Below are 20,475 nucleotides of genomic sequence, written 5' to 3' on the forward strand. Positions count from 1 at the left end.
CAATGGCATTTAATGTGTTGTTGCGACACCAAAGTCAGACCAAAAGTGTCCTACTCCTGCCTTAGTTATAGGAATAATAGGTCAGGATAGCAAATATGAAGATATTGTTAGAATATCATATTTCTGAGAGTGTCAATCAAACGTGAGCACTGTTATCTTTGAGAAGGTCGAGTTGTGGTAAGAATGGGAGATCTCTGACTACGCTCTTTTGACAGAACTCCTGTGGACGATGTGTAACGAAGACTAATCTTTACAGTACAAGAGCGTCATCTCTTGTTCCGTCTGGGGTTTCTCTCTGGTCACTTAAGAGTGATAGATCTCCTGAAGCGTGTTCCTTTTTCAACCATCAACAGCTGGGGTTACTACGCTCCGATCATTCTTCCCGAGCAGCCGATTGGAGGTACAAGAAGAGGGACGAGGGTTCAACGCAGTTCAATCACTCACCTCTGATTGCAGAGTTGGCATGCGAAACAGTCCAGGTGGTAGACATTCTCCTTGGCTCTCATGACCATCTCGAAGGCTGGAATTAGCTTGCTGCAGGCTGCGCAGTTCCCCGTTACACCAAACAACCTGCGTCAGCGGAGCAAAAGACACATACTGTAATGCACTCGGCAAACTTAATAGTCGTTACTTCAAAACTGCAAGATTGGGAGCCCATAATTTTTATTATGTCAAGAAAAACGATTTTGTGAGACTAAGGTAGTTGTGTGTTGCATCTGCATTGGTTTGTTTGGGTTTGAACATATCTACAGTGGTTCTTTTAGATATAGGATGGTCAAGATGTAAATAGATATTGTCCCAAATATGTTACCATTACATTTTGGGAGCAATCCCCACACTAAATATGTAAAAGCACACATTTCAAACTCAAGGCTTGGGGCCCAGTACCGGCATCAAAACAGGCAACTGTGCTCGCCCTCAACTGGCACATTTTATTTGGGTTTTGTGTTTTGCATTGGACTAGGTAAAAACGATTAAAAAAAAAAAAAAAAATCCCCAAAAATATATAAGATAACTAATAAAAACAACGGCACGTTGACTAAGAAAATAACACAATAACTGACGTGTTTCAACATTTTCATCTCATTTTTATACATTAACTGACGAAGTCCAATCATATTTAATTTTGTCTTGTAGATGGATGGGACAAGTTCGGAATATGTCCAATCTCAGCTCTTTAACGACGTACTTTGAAAGAGGGTTGGGAGTTTATTTGAAGGACAGCCAATAAGATGCTTTTCCCTCTGAGATGAGTTCACCACCCAAAACAAAATGTGTGGTTCAAACATGTTCCACATCATAACATGTGCACAACTGGGGTAAAATGAATAGGGTTAATTAAAATTTTCCTGCTATGATACCATCAGCAGGTGAGTCATCAATCGGAACATCTACACACCTGGAAGTTATTTTATTAATTGCTACTTAGGTGTTGTGCCAAAAACTGATTCCCTGCCCAAAAAGTATTCCCGCTGCGTGAGTGCACATGTTTGTTAAAGCTGCACTGCTGGGGCTTAATTTGTCCACAACTGATTACTAAATGTAAGACAAACACTTTACATTTGTGGCCATTGTACGATATGTTTACAATTATTTAAGCTTCTCTCGTGTCCGAAAAATGGAGGTGGCCATTTCTATGGTACTAATGAGATTGTAAAGGACTTTTATTGATTCAATGGTGATGTGTTAAAACAGGGGTCCCCAAACTTTCTGGCATTGCGGCGCGAGCGCGTTGTCATGTTATCGATGGGAAAATGCCTTTTTAGACAATGATTTACCTGCGCGGCTAGGAGACACCAAGAGTAACAAGTGGTACAAAATGGATTAGAAAGGACGGATTCAAAAAAATAATTATTTTGTTTTAATTTTTTTATTTTTAACTAGGTACTTCCCATGGGCCGGATTTTGGACGCTGGCGGGCCGTAGTTTGGGGACCCCTGTGATAAAACCTTTTTCTTGTTTAAAAGCTACACACGGTATTAATGTTCTTTTTTCATGCACATAGTTAATATTTATAAAGTTTTTGGAAGTATTTACTGAGTTGTATTCTTGGTTGCCAAAAAGGGATTCAAAGTAATATTTTGATATTGACACATTTGTGCATACAATTTTAAATTACCCTCAGTGGATGCACAGATGTCATGTGGCAAATCAAAATATTACTTTGAATCACTTTGGCAACCATAAGTTGTTTATCATTTATGTAACTCTACGTTGGGTAATCTAATAATTCATGCACAGATGAGATATGTCATTATCACAATATTACATTGAATCACTTTTTGGCAACCCCTGAAAAAATGTAATGCCTGCTCTTAAATGTTTTTCCAAACCTGACTTGCCATCTTATATGGCCTGGGAATATAATATGTGTTAATTAAAGTACCTTATATTTCCTTACTAATGTATTTGTTTTTTCCATTTTGACAGAAATACATATATTTACTGCATGGCATTGCATACCTCTTAACTTTAATAGTATACAATATTGCAACAAATATTATGTGCTCATACTTTCCAAACATTTAAATAAAAACTAAAAAATAATTAATAATTGAAATATCTGCTTGACTTACGATATCAAAGCAAGATATGCATCTACATTTACATTGTAAAAATGAGAATAGATTTTAGGATCAATTCAGTGATTTTTCAAGCATATTAATATAAATTGAAAAAAAAAGTTTTTTTAGGGTAAAATTCTGTTTACTGAGCTTTTTACGGTAAAAAAACTGGCAGCTCAATATGTACAGTAGTAAAAACCACGGTAAATTTTAAAGTAAAATTCTGGCGAATGCAAGTTTTTTATTTACTGAAATTGGTTGTAAAAAAAACACTTTGTATTTTACAGTACAATTCTGGTGACTTAGTCTCCAACTTTTTATTGTAAAATCTTTAGATTTTTTTTCAGTGTATGTAAAAAAAAATTAAAATACATAATACATGTTGCCCTATGAGGGCAGCCATAATAAAATGTAGCCCTCAAGAAAAAAGTTTGACACCCCTGATGTACAACTTTGTACTGTAAAAGATACAGATATTTTTTCAGTATATGTATAACAAAATAATAATAATCAAATGCATAGACACAATCTATTTGCTGTTACATGCGGCCCTATTAGGGCAGCCATAACTGCAATGAAAACCAGTTTGACAACCCTAATGTACACTAGCGTATTATCCGATAGGTTGTTTAAGACATTATACTGGAATGTCCCAAAATAAATGCATGGGGGGCAAATAATTTATTAGTAGTGCTACACACTACCCGCGTTTGTCGATTGAACAGTTTGAAGCCAGGTCTTTCTGAGACATCTAACATTTATTCAGCAAAAGTCACAAGTAAAAATTACAGCATTGGTCGCAATCGGCAATCAAAAGTAACTACTGCCGAAAGGAATGGCCACTGATCAATAGTTCTTCATTCTTCTTATATTCCACAAGACAATACTTCCATATGCTCCGGAAAAACACATTCATGGCCAGATGAGTCCGTCCAAAGTCAACAAGGCCATCAAGAGGCGCCTTAGGGGAGAGTCGATTGATAAGTTGTGTATCCAATTAAAACTATAGGATATGTAAGTGTCATATTATTAGTTTTGAGTTCACGAGACAGTCAACATTCACACAGTCCTGTGCAGTGATTAGGACTTGCCACAAAAGTTTCATGATGTTTTCCACACAGTCAGACCTTCAGAATGCAGGCGCCTCAAATGAATTTTGTGCTCCAGGCAGGACAAAGGTTGAAGATGAAGTTTGAGAGAATTAACTTAAGTGTATATTTTCTACAAAATTATAACAGCAATATTTGCAGAAGTATTAATTTTGAATTCACCACACTTTTGAGTGGTACTTGCAAACCCATTGACTGAGGATTTGATTGGAAAAAAAATACTACTGCATTTTCTGGACTATTAGTCGCTACTTTTTTTCCACCAAACTTCATACAAAAATACAAAAATGGGCTGATCTAGGGATTTTTGTCTGCTAACATATACATTAGGGCAGTAGTTTTCAACCTTTTTTCAGTGATGTACCCCCTGTGATTTTTTTTTTAATTCAAGTACCCTCTAATCAGAGCAAAGCATTTTTGGTTGAAAATAACAGATAAAGAAGTAAAATAAGTGAAGTGAATTATATTTATATAGCGCTTTTTGTCTAGTGACTCAAAGCGCTTTACATTGTGAAACCCAATATCTAAGTTACATTTAAACCACTGGGAGCAGGTGGGTAAAGTGTCTTGCCCAAGGACACAACGGCAGTGACTAGGATAGCAGAAGCGGGGATCGAACCTGGAACCCTTAATTTGCTGGCACGGCCATTTCACCAACGGAGCCATACCGCCCCAAAATACAGCACTATGTCATCAGTTTCCGATTCATTAAATTGTATAACAGTGCAAAATTTTGCTCATTTTTAGTGGTCTTTCTTGAACTATTTGGAAAAAAACATATAAAAATAACTAAAAACTTGTTGAAAAATAAACAAGTGATTCAATTATAAATAAAGATTTCTACACATAGAAGTGATCATCAACTTAAAGTGCCCTCTTTGGGGATTGTAACAGAGATCCATCTGGTTTCATTAACATTTCTACACAAAAAAAGAAATCTTTAACATCAATATTTATGGAACATGTCCACAAAAAATCTAGCTGTCAACACTGAATATTGCATTGTTGCATTTCTTTTCACAGTTTATGAACTTACATTCATATTTTGTTGAGGTATTATTCAATGAATATATTTATAAAGGATTTTCGAATTGTTGCTATTTTTAGAATATTTAAAAAAAATCTCACGTACCCCTTGGCATACCTTCAAGTACCCACAGGGGTACGCGTACCCCCAATTGAGAACCACTGCATTAGGGAATGGATTAAGCAAAGAAGTCTATGTACTAAAATTATCCTTCTTAAGAAACTGTTCTAACTTAGTGTTTACAAAGTACAAGGAATAAGAATCCTGATAGACATTTTAAACTTAATTTAAAATGGACACCATCTGTTTTTATATCTCAAAGGATTAATAAAGACACCAATGACTTTTCTGTTTTGTTTGAACAGCCATTTTACTGCCGTATCACAGGCACAATTTGAAACCATTAAGACGTCTACAAACATTTTTTATGTAAATATCTAATTTCCCGACTTCTTTGTGGCCCATATAACATGTAATGCTGGTTCTTTGGTCAAAATGTTGCATAGATCAGTGTTTCTCAAATGGGGGTACGCGTACCCTGGGGGGTACTTGAAGGTATGCCAAGGGGTACGTGAGATTTTTTTTCAAATATTCTAAAAAAAGCAACAATTCAAAAATCCTTTATAAATATATTTATTGAATAATACTTCCTCCGCCGGGTGGCGGGGCTCTCCCTTAGAGATAGGGTGAGAAGCTCTGTCATCTGGGAGGAACTCAAAGTAAAGCCGCTGCTCCTCCACATCGAGAGGAGCCAGATGAGGTGGTTCGGGCATCTGGTCAGGATGCCACCCGAACGCCTCCCGAGGGAGGTGTTTAGGGCACGTCCAACCGGTAGGAGGCCACGGAGAAGACCCAGGACACGCTGGGAAGACTATGTCTCCCGGCTGGCCTGAGAACGCCTTGGGATCCCCCGGGAAGAGCTAGACGTAGTGGCTGGGGAGAGGGAAGTCTGGGCTTCCCTGCTTAGGCTGCTACCCCCACGACCCGACCTCGGATAAGCGGAAGAAGATGGATGGATGGATGGATGGGTGGAATAATACTTCAACAAACTATGAATGTAAGTTCATAAACTGTGAAAAGAAATGCAACAATGCAATATTCAGTGTTGACAGCTAGATTTTTTGTGGACATGTCGCATAAATATTGATGTTAAAGATTTCTTTTTTTGTGAAGAAATGTTAAGAATTAAGTCCATGAACCCAGATGGATCTCTATTAGAATCCCCAAAGAGGGCACTTTAAGTTGATGATTACTTCTTTGTGTAGAAATCTTTATTTATAATTGAATCACTTGTTTATTTTTCAACAACTTTTTAGTTATTTTTATATCTTTTTTTCCAAATAATTCAAGAAAGATCACTACAAATGAGCAATATTTTGCACTGTTTTACAATAATAAAAATCAGAAACTGTTGACATAGTGCTGTATTTTACTTCTTTATCTCTTTTTTTCAACCAAAAATGCTTTGCTCTGATTAGGGGGTACTTGAAGTAAAACAATATTCATAGGGGGTACATCACTGAAAAAAGGTTGAGAACCACTGGCATAGATTGTTTTTTACACCATCTTCAAGCCGATTTCCGACCGTCTCTTCAGGATACGCTGTTTAGTGGGCGTTCTTATTTACGTGGTTGCACTTAGAAAACATCTTCTCCCTGTCATCTTTGTTGTACAGGTAGTTTTTAGCGTTTGCATAGTGAGTCTACTGAAGGATATAATTCAGAACTCTACGGTACTTTAAAATAGAAATGGCAACAGCGGAGGATGAATGTCCCACAACAAGAGGATAGAGAAAAATGAGTTTATTGACTACGGCACAGACTACAACTGAGGACGCGTGCAAGTCATCAGGACCTATGTAGATCCCAATTATGCGACAGCAGGTACCAACAGGTTAGAAAGGTTGCAAAACAAAATGCCGGATGTCTTCTAACAGTTTCCATTTTGGTAAATCAGACTATGCACCGACAATCCATCAAGCTGTGCAGCTTCGTAGCTTACCAAACTCGTACTAAAACATTTTGACAGATTTTTGACCGCCGTGTGTACTGTTCTATATTCTCAATGAAACATAACATTTTCAGTGTTGCTTGCTTCAGAGTACTTGCTATCATCATTTATTTAACAGGCATCCGCCTTGAGTCTACACATGCTGTATCTCTACACTTAAACACACAGCATGGTTCATTTCGATGCAGTTTACAATGAAGCGCATCAACATAACCCCTCAACGTCTGAAACCACTTTCCACAAAAATACAAGAAAACTTGTTGTTAACCAAAAGTTATTTCGGCTATTGCTTTAACACAAACACCTAAAACATTTATGGTATGCTGCATTATGAAAAGTACCATCTGCAACATTTTTCATTTAGACAGATTAATACCGTACATTAATAACTGTAGTCATTTAGGTCAGTGGTCCCCAACCACCGGTACCGGGCCGCAGAAGAATTTTTTATAATTTTTATTTTTTTATAATTTTTTTATTAAATCAACATAAAAAAAACCATACACTTACAATTAGTATACCAACCCAAAAAACCTCAATCTTTCATGACAAAAACGCCCCTTTTTCATGACAAAGAAAAAAAACAGATAATAATAAAATATTCCCCCCCGCCCATTGTCCCTCCCACCCCCCACCCCCTCCGCCGGGCCACGGGACAAATTATCAAGCGTTGACCGGTCCGCAGCTACAAAAAGGTTGGGGACCACTGATTTAGGTTATCTACTGTTTCCTGGTTTGAAAGAGTCCACTGCATTTACAACTGTGAAAATATTTTTGATTTTACGGTGTTCTACTGTTGCTATTTAGCAATTGCTTGCCATAAGTTTTACGGCCATTTACGGTGTACTGAACCTATGTTCACACCCATTCTTTGTCACCACAACTACAATGACCTGACTACAACTGACTGCATTGGAACAGGTGGTGAGTTAGGGTTGGGTTAGGTCAGTGTTTCTCAAATAGTGAGTCAGCAGCAGCAGGAGAGGTTTTTATTATTACTCGAGTATTCATGTTAGAACACATACATACCTGCAGCTATGTGGCAGCAGAGCTCAATCTAATCAAGAGACTAACTGTTCTACCCAGCAGAAGTAGTAAGTAAACAGGAACACATGTGTAACACAGGCGATAAGTATTATCAAGTTCTCAATGATAATTCCATTACGAGGGTTGCATTTATTTATGTCCCCCGGGGCGATTATTACTGAACAAATTGAGAAGAACTGGGTTTTGGTAAACATGCTAACATGCCTGATATAAAGCAGCATAAATCTCACAATGATAACTACATCGGATTGGGCCCTGCTGAAGCAAAATAAAAAGAATAGCAAAGCCAGAGCTTGTGCCATTGAAATAGATGGGACATGGTTTCCACCACTGCCCAGGGAGGACCCTATTATTTCTTTGCCTGCTCCAGGGACTTTAATGGGAGTATTCATTAGGGATTCAGGGCTGTTACTACACAGCTACCCAGACCAGGCTACAAGGGAAAAAGGATTCTGATAACGAAATCATATAACAAAATAACCTATTAAGCAGACTTCTTCGGGCACTTTTTAGCCATCGTTGTTAAAATGATAAAACGGCATGCCACTCTCGGAGTCTGTAAGAGATCGCAATCTGATAAATGATCTTGGGGCTTGGGATATGCAGGGTTGTTTATTAACCTTCAGAAAGTATGTTTCCCAGAGGCAAAAGAAGCAGATAGATTGCGCCCTCATGAATACCTCCAGAATTAAGGGCCACTGTCAACACACCTTGAGACAATGAAGGATATTTCTTGTAACACAGTGGCTAGGTGGAAAACAAAGAGGGCCTCTTCTGTGGATTAATACTGAATTAATTAAAAGAATTATGCCTCCTCCCTTGAGCCCTCCAAATTTAGATATGTCTGTATTATCTCATGTCCTTTTTTTCTCCCCCCCCTTTTCCTGTGTAACGCTAAAAGGCGCCCAGATAAAATAGAAGAAACGATGACTTCTCTCCTCGCAGACGCGTAATTGATCTAAAAAAAAAAAAGCCCCAGAAATGATAGATTTAGTGCAAGATAATGAGCAAGTGGCGTTTGAGCCTAACAGCGGCACTTTGTGTTGCAGCTTCCAACAGGGACTCACAGCGAGACGCCTCTTACTCTGCGGGGGCGAATGTCCTTGTCTTCCACTAACCTGAAGCATTTACAGATAGCATGCTCTCAAGGACCCAGAATCTAAATGATGGAAGGAATTGACATAAAAAAAGGTCATTTCGTAAGCTTTCAACATTTGTTGTCGGTGCAAGTGTGACGCCGCCTGTTATTTTGAGAAAGGTCTGTTAGACTATTTGGCTTTTAAAGATTCTTGGCAAACGTGACCATTCGGTTTCTTCTACAACCACAATCAATTGCTTTCCTCAGAGACCCATCACTGTTGACGTTAAAGACAATTTAAAGCCAACTAAATAATACCTAACCTCTTAAAGCCTGGTCGTTGTTCGGAAAAGACGTCAACCACCCAAAATAAATCCTGTTGCCATACACAATGTCTTCTTGGATGATCTTGGTATCCACATCAAGCGGAGACGATACCTGATGTAGATGTGAGACCTGTCTATGGACGTTCTCATTCATCCGGGTAATTAGATTCTCTATCGATCACGACTGGACTGTTCAGTTTGTCTTTGAAGATGTTTTGCCTCTCATCTAGGGTTGCCCTGATACTGATATTTTGGTACCAGAATGTACTTCGATACTTTTCAAAATAAAGGGGACTGCAAACATTTTTTATTATTGGCTTAATTTTAACAAGAAATATCTTATGATACATTAAATATACATTTGTTTTTGTTATCAAAGAAAGATTTGGCCATTAAATTACATGGTGAACATACTAGACAACTTCTCTTTTAGTAGTACGTAAGCAAATGGGGTACAAAGGCTCCTAATTTTGCTAATGATGTATGCAGTAACATAACATTGTGTGCATTTTGTCAAAACTATGAGAGACAAGTGGTAAAAAATATATCAATTAATTATTAATCTACTTGTTCATTTAGTGTTAATCTGGTTAGTTTCTGTTTTAGCGTGTTCTAAATAAACTTCTGTTACAATGTAATAAGCAATTAATGTTCTGTTTGGATACTTTACATACATTTTGGGTGATACTACAAATGTAAGTATTAATCCAATACCAAGTAGTTACAAGGTCACACATTGGTCAAAATCAAAGTTCTCTTGTGTCCATGGACGTATTTCCTGAGTTGATAAAACCCTAAAAGCAAATATTTTGTGATAATAAAACATTTAAGCATTGTAGAAACGACTAGATATAGCTTTTGTACATGGTTAGGTTACAATCGATGTTTAATTGTTTCGTTTCACCCATTTGTTTACATTCAGGAACGCTAATTTGTTGTTAGCGGTTAGCTACGGTATCCAAGTGAAACATGTTTAGCTATCCCTCGTCCTGCAGGGATGACTCTTGTAAGAAACGTTTATCTCTCATCATGAAGGTGACGATTAGTAAATTATCCATCCATCCATTTTGTACCGCTTGTCCCGTTCTGAGTCGCGGGGGCGCTGGAGCCTATCTTAGCTGCATTCGGGCGGAAGGCGGGGTACACCCTGGACAAGTCGCCACCTCACCACAGGGCCAACACAGATAGACAGACAACATTCACACTCACATTCACACACTAGGGCCAATTTAGTGTTGCCAATCAACCTATCCCCAGGAATTAGAAGTAGCTAAAACACTACAAATAGACTTTAGCAGCTAACTAGATATGTTCTAAAGCACCGCTTGCAGACCAACACTTCAGTGTTTCTAGCCCAACGTTTTAAGCCAAAATATGTCCTTTTACACTTTGTCTTCACATAGTTTCTGTAAGAAAAAAAAAGGACAATTTTTTTTCCAATGGAAATATAATACTTTTTTAAATTAATTAGTACTACTGTACTTTATTAGTACTGGTATACTGTACAACCCTACTCTCATCCGAGCAGTTTTTTTTTTTTTAACAGTTCATAAACTTAAATTGGCCAGATGTAATCCAAATAACCTTTTGGCACCAACTTAGTATGACGGGCCAAAAGTCTTCATAATGTCAGGCTTGCCACTGACAGTTTGTTTGTGTTTTAGTTTTTCCTCTTTGTGTGTTTAGTATTTCCTGTTTTTAGTACCCGTCCGCGCTCTTATTTTGTCTAGTTTCCTGTTTTTTTCCCTGTGCGCTGTTTTTCCCTCAGCTGCGGCTGATTGGCACCTGGCCACACCTGGTGTCAATCAACCCGCTCCTATTTTACCTGCTTTGTTCCTCCAGTCAGTGCTGCATTATTATCGCTCTTGTCGTTGCTACCTGTCGTGTCGTACCATGTCTTGTCAATGCAGCGTTGCGGTAAGCTATATTTGATTGCGGTTTTAAGTTTACTGCCTTTTGTTCCCTGCTTCCAAGTTTGTTTTCATATTACATGTACAACTTCTGTTTCCTGCTCGATACCTGCTAGCTTCCACGCTAGGCCTTTTTGTTTTTGCTAGCTTCTATGCTAAGCACCGTTTATTTTCTTGTTCCCATGCTAGCTCTCTTTGTTTGTTATCCGCCTTGTGCGCGCTTTTTGTTTGGACCCTTTGTTTGTTTTTTGCCTTAGTGTTTAAAATTAAATCATGTTTTCCTGCAAAATGCCTCCCTGCTTCTCTGCATCTTGGGGTTCGTCACAAACTCTCTCTGACACATAATAGACAATCGGTATGTTTTTTGCCCCTTCCGTCCAGAAACAAATTATTTAATGTCGTATATGATTGTCTTGTGGTCAGAGTTGTGTTGAGAGAGGATTTGGGCCGATAACTAAGTCCAAAACGGGTCAAGACTGACAGTCGTAAATATTGAACATATATTTGACCAAAATTCTTCCTGTCTGAGTAAAACGCTAACGTCTCCCGAGTCACCACTGCATGAATTGTGACATGGTAGAGAAAGTAGCAAATACCGAAGCTAAAAAAACATTGCAGCTACTTTGGTGGGAAGTAGAGACAAGATTTATGGCTCTTTGAAGGGAGCCAGATCTCAAAGAACCGTTCCTTTTAAAGAGCCTTTACAGTTTGTTTTTGAAACCACTTGTTTTTTTTTTGTTCGTTTTTTATCAAGGAAACACAATAAACAATTACTGGTAGCATTCATAAGATACTTTTTGGATCAAAGTAATTACATTTTACTCAGAGTATATATTAAAGATCAAAACTGCTCAATACTTGTTTCTTTATATGTGGGGTCTGAAACAGATAAACCATCTGTTAAAATTCAGAAAACCTTTGTATGTACTAGCTTTTAGACAAACTGAACATTTTAGTTGCAAAAGATTGACTATACCGAGAATGTGGATGTAAACATTTCGATATCAATGCTTCTAGATGCAATTACTGTAAATGCTGCTTGGTTACTTAAATTAGTTAGCTTTACGCTGGCGTCCTTCTCGTTATGTGAACATGTGTTTATTTATATTGAAAAATTGCCATAGCAACGAAGACAAAACAAAGCAACCCCTTATTACTGGTGTCTTGCAGTTTTCAAATATTAGGTTAACATATACTGTATTTGTGTGCAGTTTTATAAGGGTTTTTTAGGTGTGTGTGGCCAATCCATAAGAAAAAAATTATTGACAACACAGAAAAACTAGGGGTGACTTCATTTTTCACAAATTGTTCTACTTGGGGACAGTGATGATGGAACTCTTTAGGTACTCAAAGCATCTAATTCAATAAAATAGGTAAGCCTCACAATTTAGCTTCACCCACCTTTATAGTAGTGCATGTGGTTAAAATCACAGTCAAATTTCCTAGCAAAACTAAGAATTGAGGAAAGTGATTTTTGGATCTCTTCAATTGAATAGGCTAAAAAGCTTCACAATTTGGCCTCACCCCCCTATGTACAACAGGCAGCTGTAATCTGGGCACAATCAGGCAAAATCCCTGTGAGGTGCGCAACAAAGTGCAACCCTATAATTTGCTAACAATGGACAATAATGGTTGATAATTGGACCAACCTTTTCACACCTTATGCGGAATGTATTTTTGATGTAAAAGCCTGATGTTTGCAGTGAGTGCATTACGGGATTCCACTGTAAAAGTCATATGTTTTGGTGCCTCCGATTACATTCACACCTTAGCTTTATATATGTGGCTTGTATGATACTTGGTAATATTTCAGTAAAGGAAAATCTAATATAAATTTCCGCTAATCTTTGATTAATAAATTTGTATTTTTAGAATTACAATGGCATTTCATCTTAAAGGCCTACTGAAATGAGATGTTCTTATTCAAACGGGGATAGTAGGTCCATTTTATGTGTCATACTTGATCATTTCGCGATATTGCCATATTTTTGCTGAAAGGATTAAGTAGAGAACATCGACGATAAAGTTCGCAACTTTTGGTCGCTAATAAAAAAGCCCTGCCTGTACCGGAAGTAGCAGACGATGTGTGCGTGACGTCACGGGTTGTGGAGCTCCTCACATTGTTTACAATCATGGCCACCAGCAGCGAGAGCGATTAGGACCGAGAAAGCGACGATTTCCCCATTCATTTGAGCGAGGATGAAAGATTCGTGGATGAGGAAAGTGGGAGTGAAGGACTGGGAAAAACAAACAAAAAAAACTACACGGCAGAGCGATTCAGATGGTATTAGACAAATTTACCAAGATAATTCTGGAAAATCCCTTATCTGCTTATTGTGTTACTAGTGTTTTAGTGAAAGTCGGAGGGGTGTGGCCATGGGTGTGGTGACCATCAGTGTCTCTGAAGCCGTTGGGGCCGGGCTGAGTTTTTTTTTTTTCCCTCCTCCACGGTGGAAGCATCCCACGTTCGGGGGCGGCCGGTCGGCGGAGGCAAAAGAGTCCACAGCTGCCTCTTTGACAGGTGCACAAGGAACGACGCAAACTCTCCGCTCATGTCTACGGTAAAAGCCGACTTATTAACACCATTTGCTCACCAAAACCTGCCGGTTGACATGTGGCAGGGAACCATGTTCGCTTGACCGTTCTGTTTCATAGTAAAGTTTTATCGTCATCTTTCGGGAATGTAAACAAGGAAACAAGGAAACACCGGCTGTGCTTGTGTTGCTAAAGGCGGCTACAATCATGGCCGGCTCTACGCAAATCAAAATTTGAGAAAGCAAATTTTAATAAACTCACAAAATTACTACATTACAAGTTGACAAAATTATCTGCACTAGCGGAAAAATCCGCCGAAAAAGGGACACCCACGATATAGTAGTGTCGGCTTCCCTCTCATCCCTCCCTTCGCTGTGCGTGTATTCACCATTCCACAGGCTGCGCAGCAGACACACACTCGCACACACCCCTCAGCCCTCAGTAAACATACTGTAGCGTTTCCACAGAAACCAGTCGAGAGGCGTAGTACACTTGCTGTCTTTATTGTTAGACACGTAACAGGCTACTGTGGGGCGTAACCACCGCCAAAGGCACATTTATATATCTCTCTAGTATTGTTGTAAACTTATCTCTCGTGCGTCTGTCTCTCTCACTCTAAAACTCCGACCTCTTCACTTCTGCATCCCAGCATCACCGAACTCTCCCTCCTATTCCTCACCCAATCACAGGTAACCCCCAGCATGCAACTCTGAACATGTTGCCTACATTGGCACTCTGTAAACTTCACAGAACAGTACATGAAACTAAGTACGTGAAAGTTGACACATTAACATTAACATCTCCCCTTAACTCAACCCGTTACAAAACAATCACTGTTGCAGTATGAAAGTAAACGAGAAGGAAAAGTTGTCTACATTTATCATATACTTGTTAGGATGGGTGTATTTGTGTAGTCTTATCTGTCATAAACACGTTTATCGTCGCGGACTTTCGGTGCTACGGAGTTCCCTTTTTTTTTTTTTTTTTTTTACAACTTGACGATAGCGGTGACAGCGGAGGCTCTGAGCAGCAGTGGTTTGGAAGGCAGAGAGCCTCCACTGTCCCTGTAACAAGCTACAAGTCATTTGTGATGCTGTTAATGTCAGGAAAAATTAAACATAAGGTGTATATCCTGCTTAGCAGTCCTCCTCTGCTGTCCTCTGTTCAGAGCGGAGTCCCTAGCAACGGCCCGTTTTACTTAGCAACGGTCTGGCAATCGAGTGCTGGAATTCTTTTTTTGTTGTTTTTCTTGTAACCTTTAATGTTTCAATCTACATTTTGTAATAAACAAATTATAAGTTTCATTTGATATGACCAAGACACCTAAAAACAAAAACACAGCCGTTTTCATCAATTTACAAGCAAGTGGGAAACACATACATTGGAGTGAATGAATTTTGTGCCCAGATGAGTGTCCACGTCCACTGCATGTGACAAACTGAAGACAAGTGACCTGTGTCTGACAGACCCCTACGTAAAGCCCCGCCCCAGGCTGTAGTCCTGTACTGTTGTTGTTTTTCTTCATGTAATCACAGCAAGTTTTTTCTGTTGTTGTTCAAGCTTACTTGTTTTTCTGCTCCAGCTTCCAGCAGCTCACAAAGAGAAAGTTAATGCTCTGTAATGCATCCATTTTTCAGAGTATTTAAAAAGTCTAGTCCTGCTCCTGCATGTAGTAGTAGCAATGATGCTACTGCTAATACATCAGGGACAGCAGCTAGCAATACTGCACCTTTAGCACCAGCAAGCACTGTTTCTCCTGCACCAGCTCCCTCCGTCCCCCCAACAAGCGCTCCCCCAAAGCAGCCTGCTCAGCTACCCAGTGACTTAAATGGCAACGTACCATCTCAGCCAATACTGGGTGGCTACCCAAAGCGTGCATTTGGTACAACATTAAGATCATTCAATCCTGCCTGGTACCGCACACGACCATGGCTAAAGTATTCTGTGGTGCGAAACGCCTGCTTCTGTTTCCCCTGTCAGAAATATGGCAGCGCTGTTAATGTTTCCCCCCCTTAGGGATTGCCACCTTATTGTGGTCAGGGGGTTTGCGTGCCTCAGTGACCGTAAGAGCTATACCAGCAGGAGCTTAGTCTTCAGATGGGACACCCAAGTTGGACAGGTCTGAAGGTATAGGCCTGACAAAGTGCAATCCACTACTCCAGGTTGGGGTTGGACACATAGCTAAAGACCCACTTCAATGGAGAAAGCATCGTTACTATAAGCACAGAAAAAAAAGTGCTGGAGCATGATGTGTACACATGATGCCCCCTTCACATTTCTGACTACCCCCTCATATAAGCATGCCTAGAACCGCCCCTGGCTGCAATACACCACTTCCCACCAACATTTTTCTTCTTTGACATCTCCATTATTAATTGAACAAATTGCAAAAGATTCAGCAACCCAGATGTCCGGAATACTGTGTAATTATGCGATTGAAGCAGACGATTTATAGCTGGGATTGGGGTTAAAACATAATGTCCGCTACAATCCGTGACGTCACGCGCACACGTCATCATACGTGTCATCATACCGCAACGTTTTTAACAGGATACTTTGCACGAAATTTAAAATTGCAATTTAGTAAACTAAAAAGGCTGTATTGGCATGTGTTGCAATGTTAATATTTCATCATTGATATATAAACTATCAGACTGTGTGGTTGGCAGTCGTGGGTTTCAGTAGGCCTTTAAACATGCCCAAACTTCAATGTGTTTTGAGATAAGAGCTGTCTCTCGGCTAATTGTTAAGCTTTAAGTTGCAAGAAAAAATTTGAGTTAAAAACATCCCCACCACCAGTTAACGTAGCGAATGTTAGTATGAACCCTGTAAAATTCACCCAAGACATCTGGTCTCAGTCACGAGCATGAACCTATAGCTAAAGATTGGCATGACTTAGTTTTTCCAACCATGGTGTCGTCAACTAGAATTCCTCAACCTTTATGGTTGAGGAATTCACATTAGTCGCATAATTTTGGTCTTGACCTCTGTATGTATGATGCGATTATCATAGATCTTCCAGATGCAACCTTTTAATCAAATTTGAATAAAAGGATATTTAGACTGATTTGGTGGATTTAAAGATTCCTTTTTCATTCATAAATGAAATTGTAAATGGGTATTTGGTGGGTAGATTTTGAAATGTATTGTACTGTATTTTGTACATTATATGATGATGTATATTTTAACTGTGGGCCCCTGTTCATAAACTGTGTGCTTCTAGGGATGACCTATTTGCAGAACAGACTCTGATATTAACAATAGAAACAAAAATTAAAAACAAAACTATATCTGTCTGTAAATGAATAAATAAATAAACCTGGTGAAGCAATTCAAGCATGTCACTGCTCGCGTGGGCCATACTGAGGGAGAATTCATCTCACGCAAGTCAAGAATTGTGAAAAAAATATCTATTCTAAAGAGTCACATTTATCCATGAAATAATGGAAAAGCTGCTGATTGAGTGTTTGAATATATCGTAGTCCACTCTCCAAACTGTTGCTGTTTGTAGTGAAATATTTTGTGCTGTTTTCATCCAATATTTCTTATCTAAAAGTTATTTGTCCAAGTGTATGTTATGATACAATTATGCTAATTTGTGGGGGGCAAGCAACAATCAAATTTTTTTCAATAAAAGTATATATATATATATATATATATATATATATACATATATATATATATATATATATATATATATATATATATATATATATAATATGTGTATGTATACATATATATAATATGTATACATATATATAATATGTGTATGTATGTATATTTATATATATATATATATGTATATATGTGTGTGTATTCGTGTGTATATATGTGTCTATATATATATATGTATATATATATATGCACATATATATATATACACACGTGTATATATATATATATTTATAAGTGTGTGTATATATATATATATATATATATATATATATATATATATACATATACATATATATACATGTATATATATATGTGTATATATATATATATATATATGTACATATATATATATATATATATCCATCCATCATCTTCCGCTTATCCGAGGTCGGGTCACGGGGGCAACAGCCTAAGCAGGGAAACCCAGACTTCCCTCTCCCCAGCCACTTCGTCTAGCTCTTCCCGGGGGATCCCGAGGCGTTCCCAGGCCAGCCGGGAGACATAGTCTTCCCAACGTGTCCTGGGTCTTCCCCGTGGCCTCCTACCGGTTGGACGTGCTCTAAACACCACCCTAGGGAGGCGTTTGGGTGGCATCCTGACCAGATGCCCGAACCACCTCATCTATATATATATATATATATATATATATATATATATATATATATATATATATATATATATATATATATATATATATATATATATATATAGTCTAGTAGCAGCGGGGGCCGTCTACGGAGCAGACGCCAGCAGTGTGATCGGAAACGCGGATGTCGAGCGGGGCTAAAAACAAAGCAGAAGGCTAATCCCCACAGAACACCACTTCCCTCCACCCTGAAGACGGATTTAAATAAAGGATGCGAGACTACTGGTCTGGGTAAGGAGTCAGTTAAATTAGAACAAGTTTTTTCTGCTTTGAGTGTTTCAGAGTTGGACATGTGTTTTACTGAGGTGGCTAACTATGATGCGTGCAGTTTATCAAAGCAACAAACAAACAATCGGAAAATCCCCGTTACTGAGGAGGCTAACCATGATGCGTGCAGTTTATCAAAGCAACAATCAAACAATCGGAACATTCCCGTCGTATCAATTCCTAGATATGGTCGTAATTATACTGAATTTACTGGGCATAATAAACACAACATTATTAATATTGCTACTACGGATAATTTGATCAAAAACTCCCTAAAACAGCCCACTACCTATAATATAGGTTTTTTTAAACATAAGATCATTGTCTCCCAAAACGTTGTTAGTTAATGATATCATCAGAGACAACAATCTTAACGTCATCGGTCTCAGTGAAACCTGGCTTAAACCAAACGACTTTTTTGCGCTAAATGAGGCATGTCCTCCTAACTTTACACATGCGCATATTGCCCGTCCGCTCAAAAGGGGTGGGGGGGTTGCACTAATATACAACGAAAACTTTAACCTTAGTCCTAACATAAATAATAAATATAAATCGTTTGAGGTGCTTACTATGAGGTCTGTCACACCGCTGCCTCTACACCTGGCTGTTATCTACCGCCCCCCAGGGCCCTGTTCGGACTTTATCAATGAATTCTCAGAGTTCGTTGCTGATCTAGTGACACACGCCGATAATATAATCATAATGGGGGACTTTAATATCCATATGAATACCCCATCGGACCCACCGTGCGTAGCGCTCCAGACTATAATTGATAGCTGTGGTCTCACACAAATAATAAATGAACCCACGCATCGCAACGGTAATACGATAGACCTAGTGCTTGTCAGGGGTATCACCGCTTCCAAAGTTACGATACTCCCGTATACTAAAGTATTGTCCGATCATTACCTTATAAAATTCGAGGTTCAGACGCATGTTCGTCAAACTAATAATAATAATAACTGCTATAGCAGCCGCAACATTAATACAGCCACAACGACAACTCTTGCTGACCTACTGCCCTCGGTAATGGCACCATTCCCAAAGTATGTGGGCTCTATTGATAACCTCACTAACAACTTTAACGACGCCCTGCGCGAAACCATTGATAAGATAGCACCGCTAAAGTTAAAAAAGGCTCCAAAAAAGCGCACCCCGTGGTTTACAGAAGAAACTAGAGCTCAGAAATTATTATGCAGAAAGCTGGAACGCAAATGGCGCACGACTAAACTTGAGGTGCACCATCAAGCATTTAGTGATGGTTTAATAACTTATAAACGCATGCTTACCTTAGCTAAAGCTAATTATTACTCAAATCTCATCCACCGTAATAAAAACGATCCTAAATTTTTGTTTAGTACGGTAGCATCGCTAACCCAACAAGGGACTCCTTCCAGTAGCTCCACCCACTCAGCTGATGACTTTATGCATTTCTTTAGTAAGAAAATTGAAGTCATTAGAAAGGAGATTAAAGACAATGCGTCCCAGCTACAACGGGGTTCTATTAACACTGACACGATTGTATATACGGCGGATACTGCCCTCCAAAATAGTTTCTCTCGTTTTGAGGAAATAACATTAGAGGAATTGTTACAACGTGTAAATGGAATAAAACAAACAACATGTTTACTTGACCCTCTTCCTGGGAAACTGATCAAGGAGCTCTTTGTATCATTAGGTCCATCAGTGCTAAATATTATAAACTTATCACTTTCCTCGGGCACTGTTCCCCTAGCATTCAAAAAAGCGGTTATTCATCCTCTTCTTAAAAGACCTAACCTCGATCCTGACCTCATGGTAAACTACCGACCGGTGTCTCACCTTCCCTTTATTTCAAAAATCCTCGAAAAAATTGTTGCGGAGCAGTTAAATGAACACTTAGCGTCTAACAATCTATGTGAAACCTTTCAATCCGGTTTCAGGGCAAATCACTCGACGGAGACAGCCCTCGCAAAAATGACTAATGATTTATTGCTAACGATGGATTCTGATGCGTCATCTATGTTGCTGCTCCTCGATCTTAGCGCTGCTTTCGATACCGTCGATCATAATATTTTATTAGAACGTATCAAAACACGAATTGGTATGTCAGACTTAGCCCTGTCTTGGTTTAACTCTTATCTTACTGATAGGATGCAGTGTGTCTCCCATAACAATGTGACCTCGGACTACGTTAAGGTAACGTGTGGAGTTCCCCTGGGTTCGGTCCTTGGCCCTGCACTCTTCAGCATCTACATGCTGCCGCTAGGTGACATCACACGCAAATACGGTGTTAGCTTTC

The 20,475-nt window shown here is 38.8% G+C and overlaps 1 protein-coding gene across 4 annotated transcripts in view; it reads right to left on the bottom strand.

Moving 5' to 3' along the window:
- lmo3 (LIM domain only 3) overlaps window positions 1-20,475 on the bottom strand; it is a 130,383-nt gene that overhangs the window by 36,821 nt on the left and 73,087 nt on the right. For all 4 annotated transcript variants that reach the window (XM_061913223.1, XM_061913224.1, XM_061913222.1 and 1 more), the window contains one exon: window positions 445-570. In XM_061913223.1, coding sequence (XP_061769207.1) covers window positions 445-570 — 126 coding nt within the window. The remainder of the gene's footprint in view (window positions 1-444; window positions 571-20,475) is intronic.

Source organism: Nerophis ophidion, linkage group LG10 (assembly GCF_033978795.1).
Source record: "Nerophis ophidion isolate RoL-2023_Sa linkage group LG10, RoL_Noph_v1.0, whole genome shotgun sequence".
NCBI lineage: Eukaryota > Metazoa > Chordata > Actinopteri > Syngnathiformes > Syngnathidae > Nerophis > Nerophis ophidion.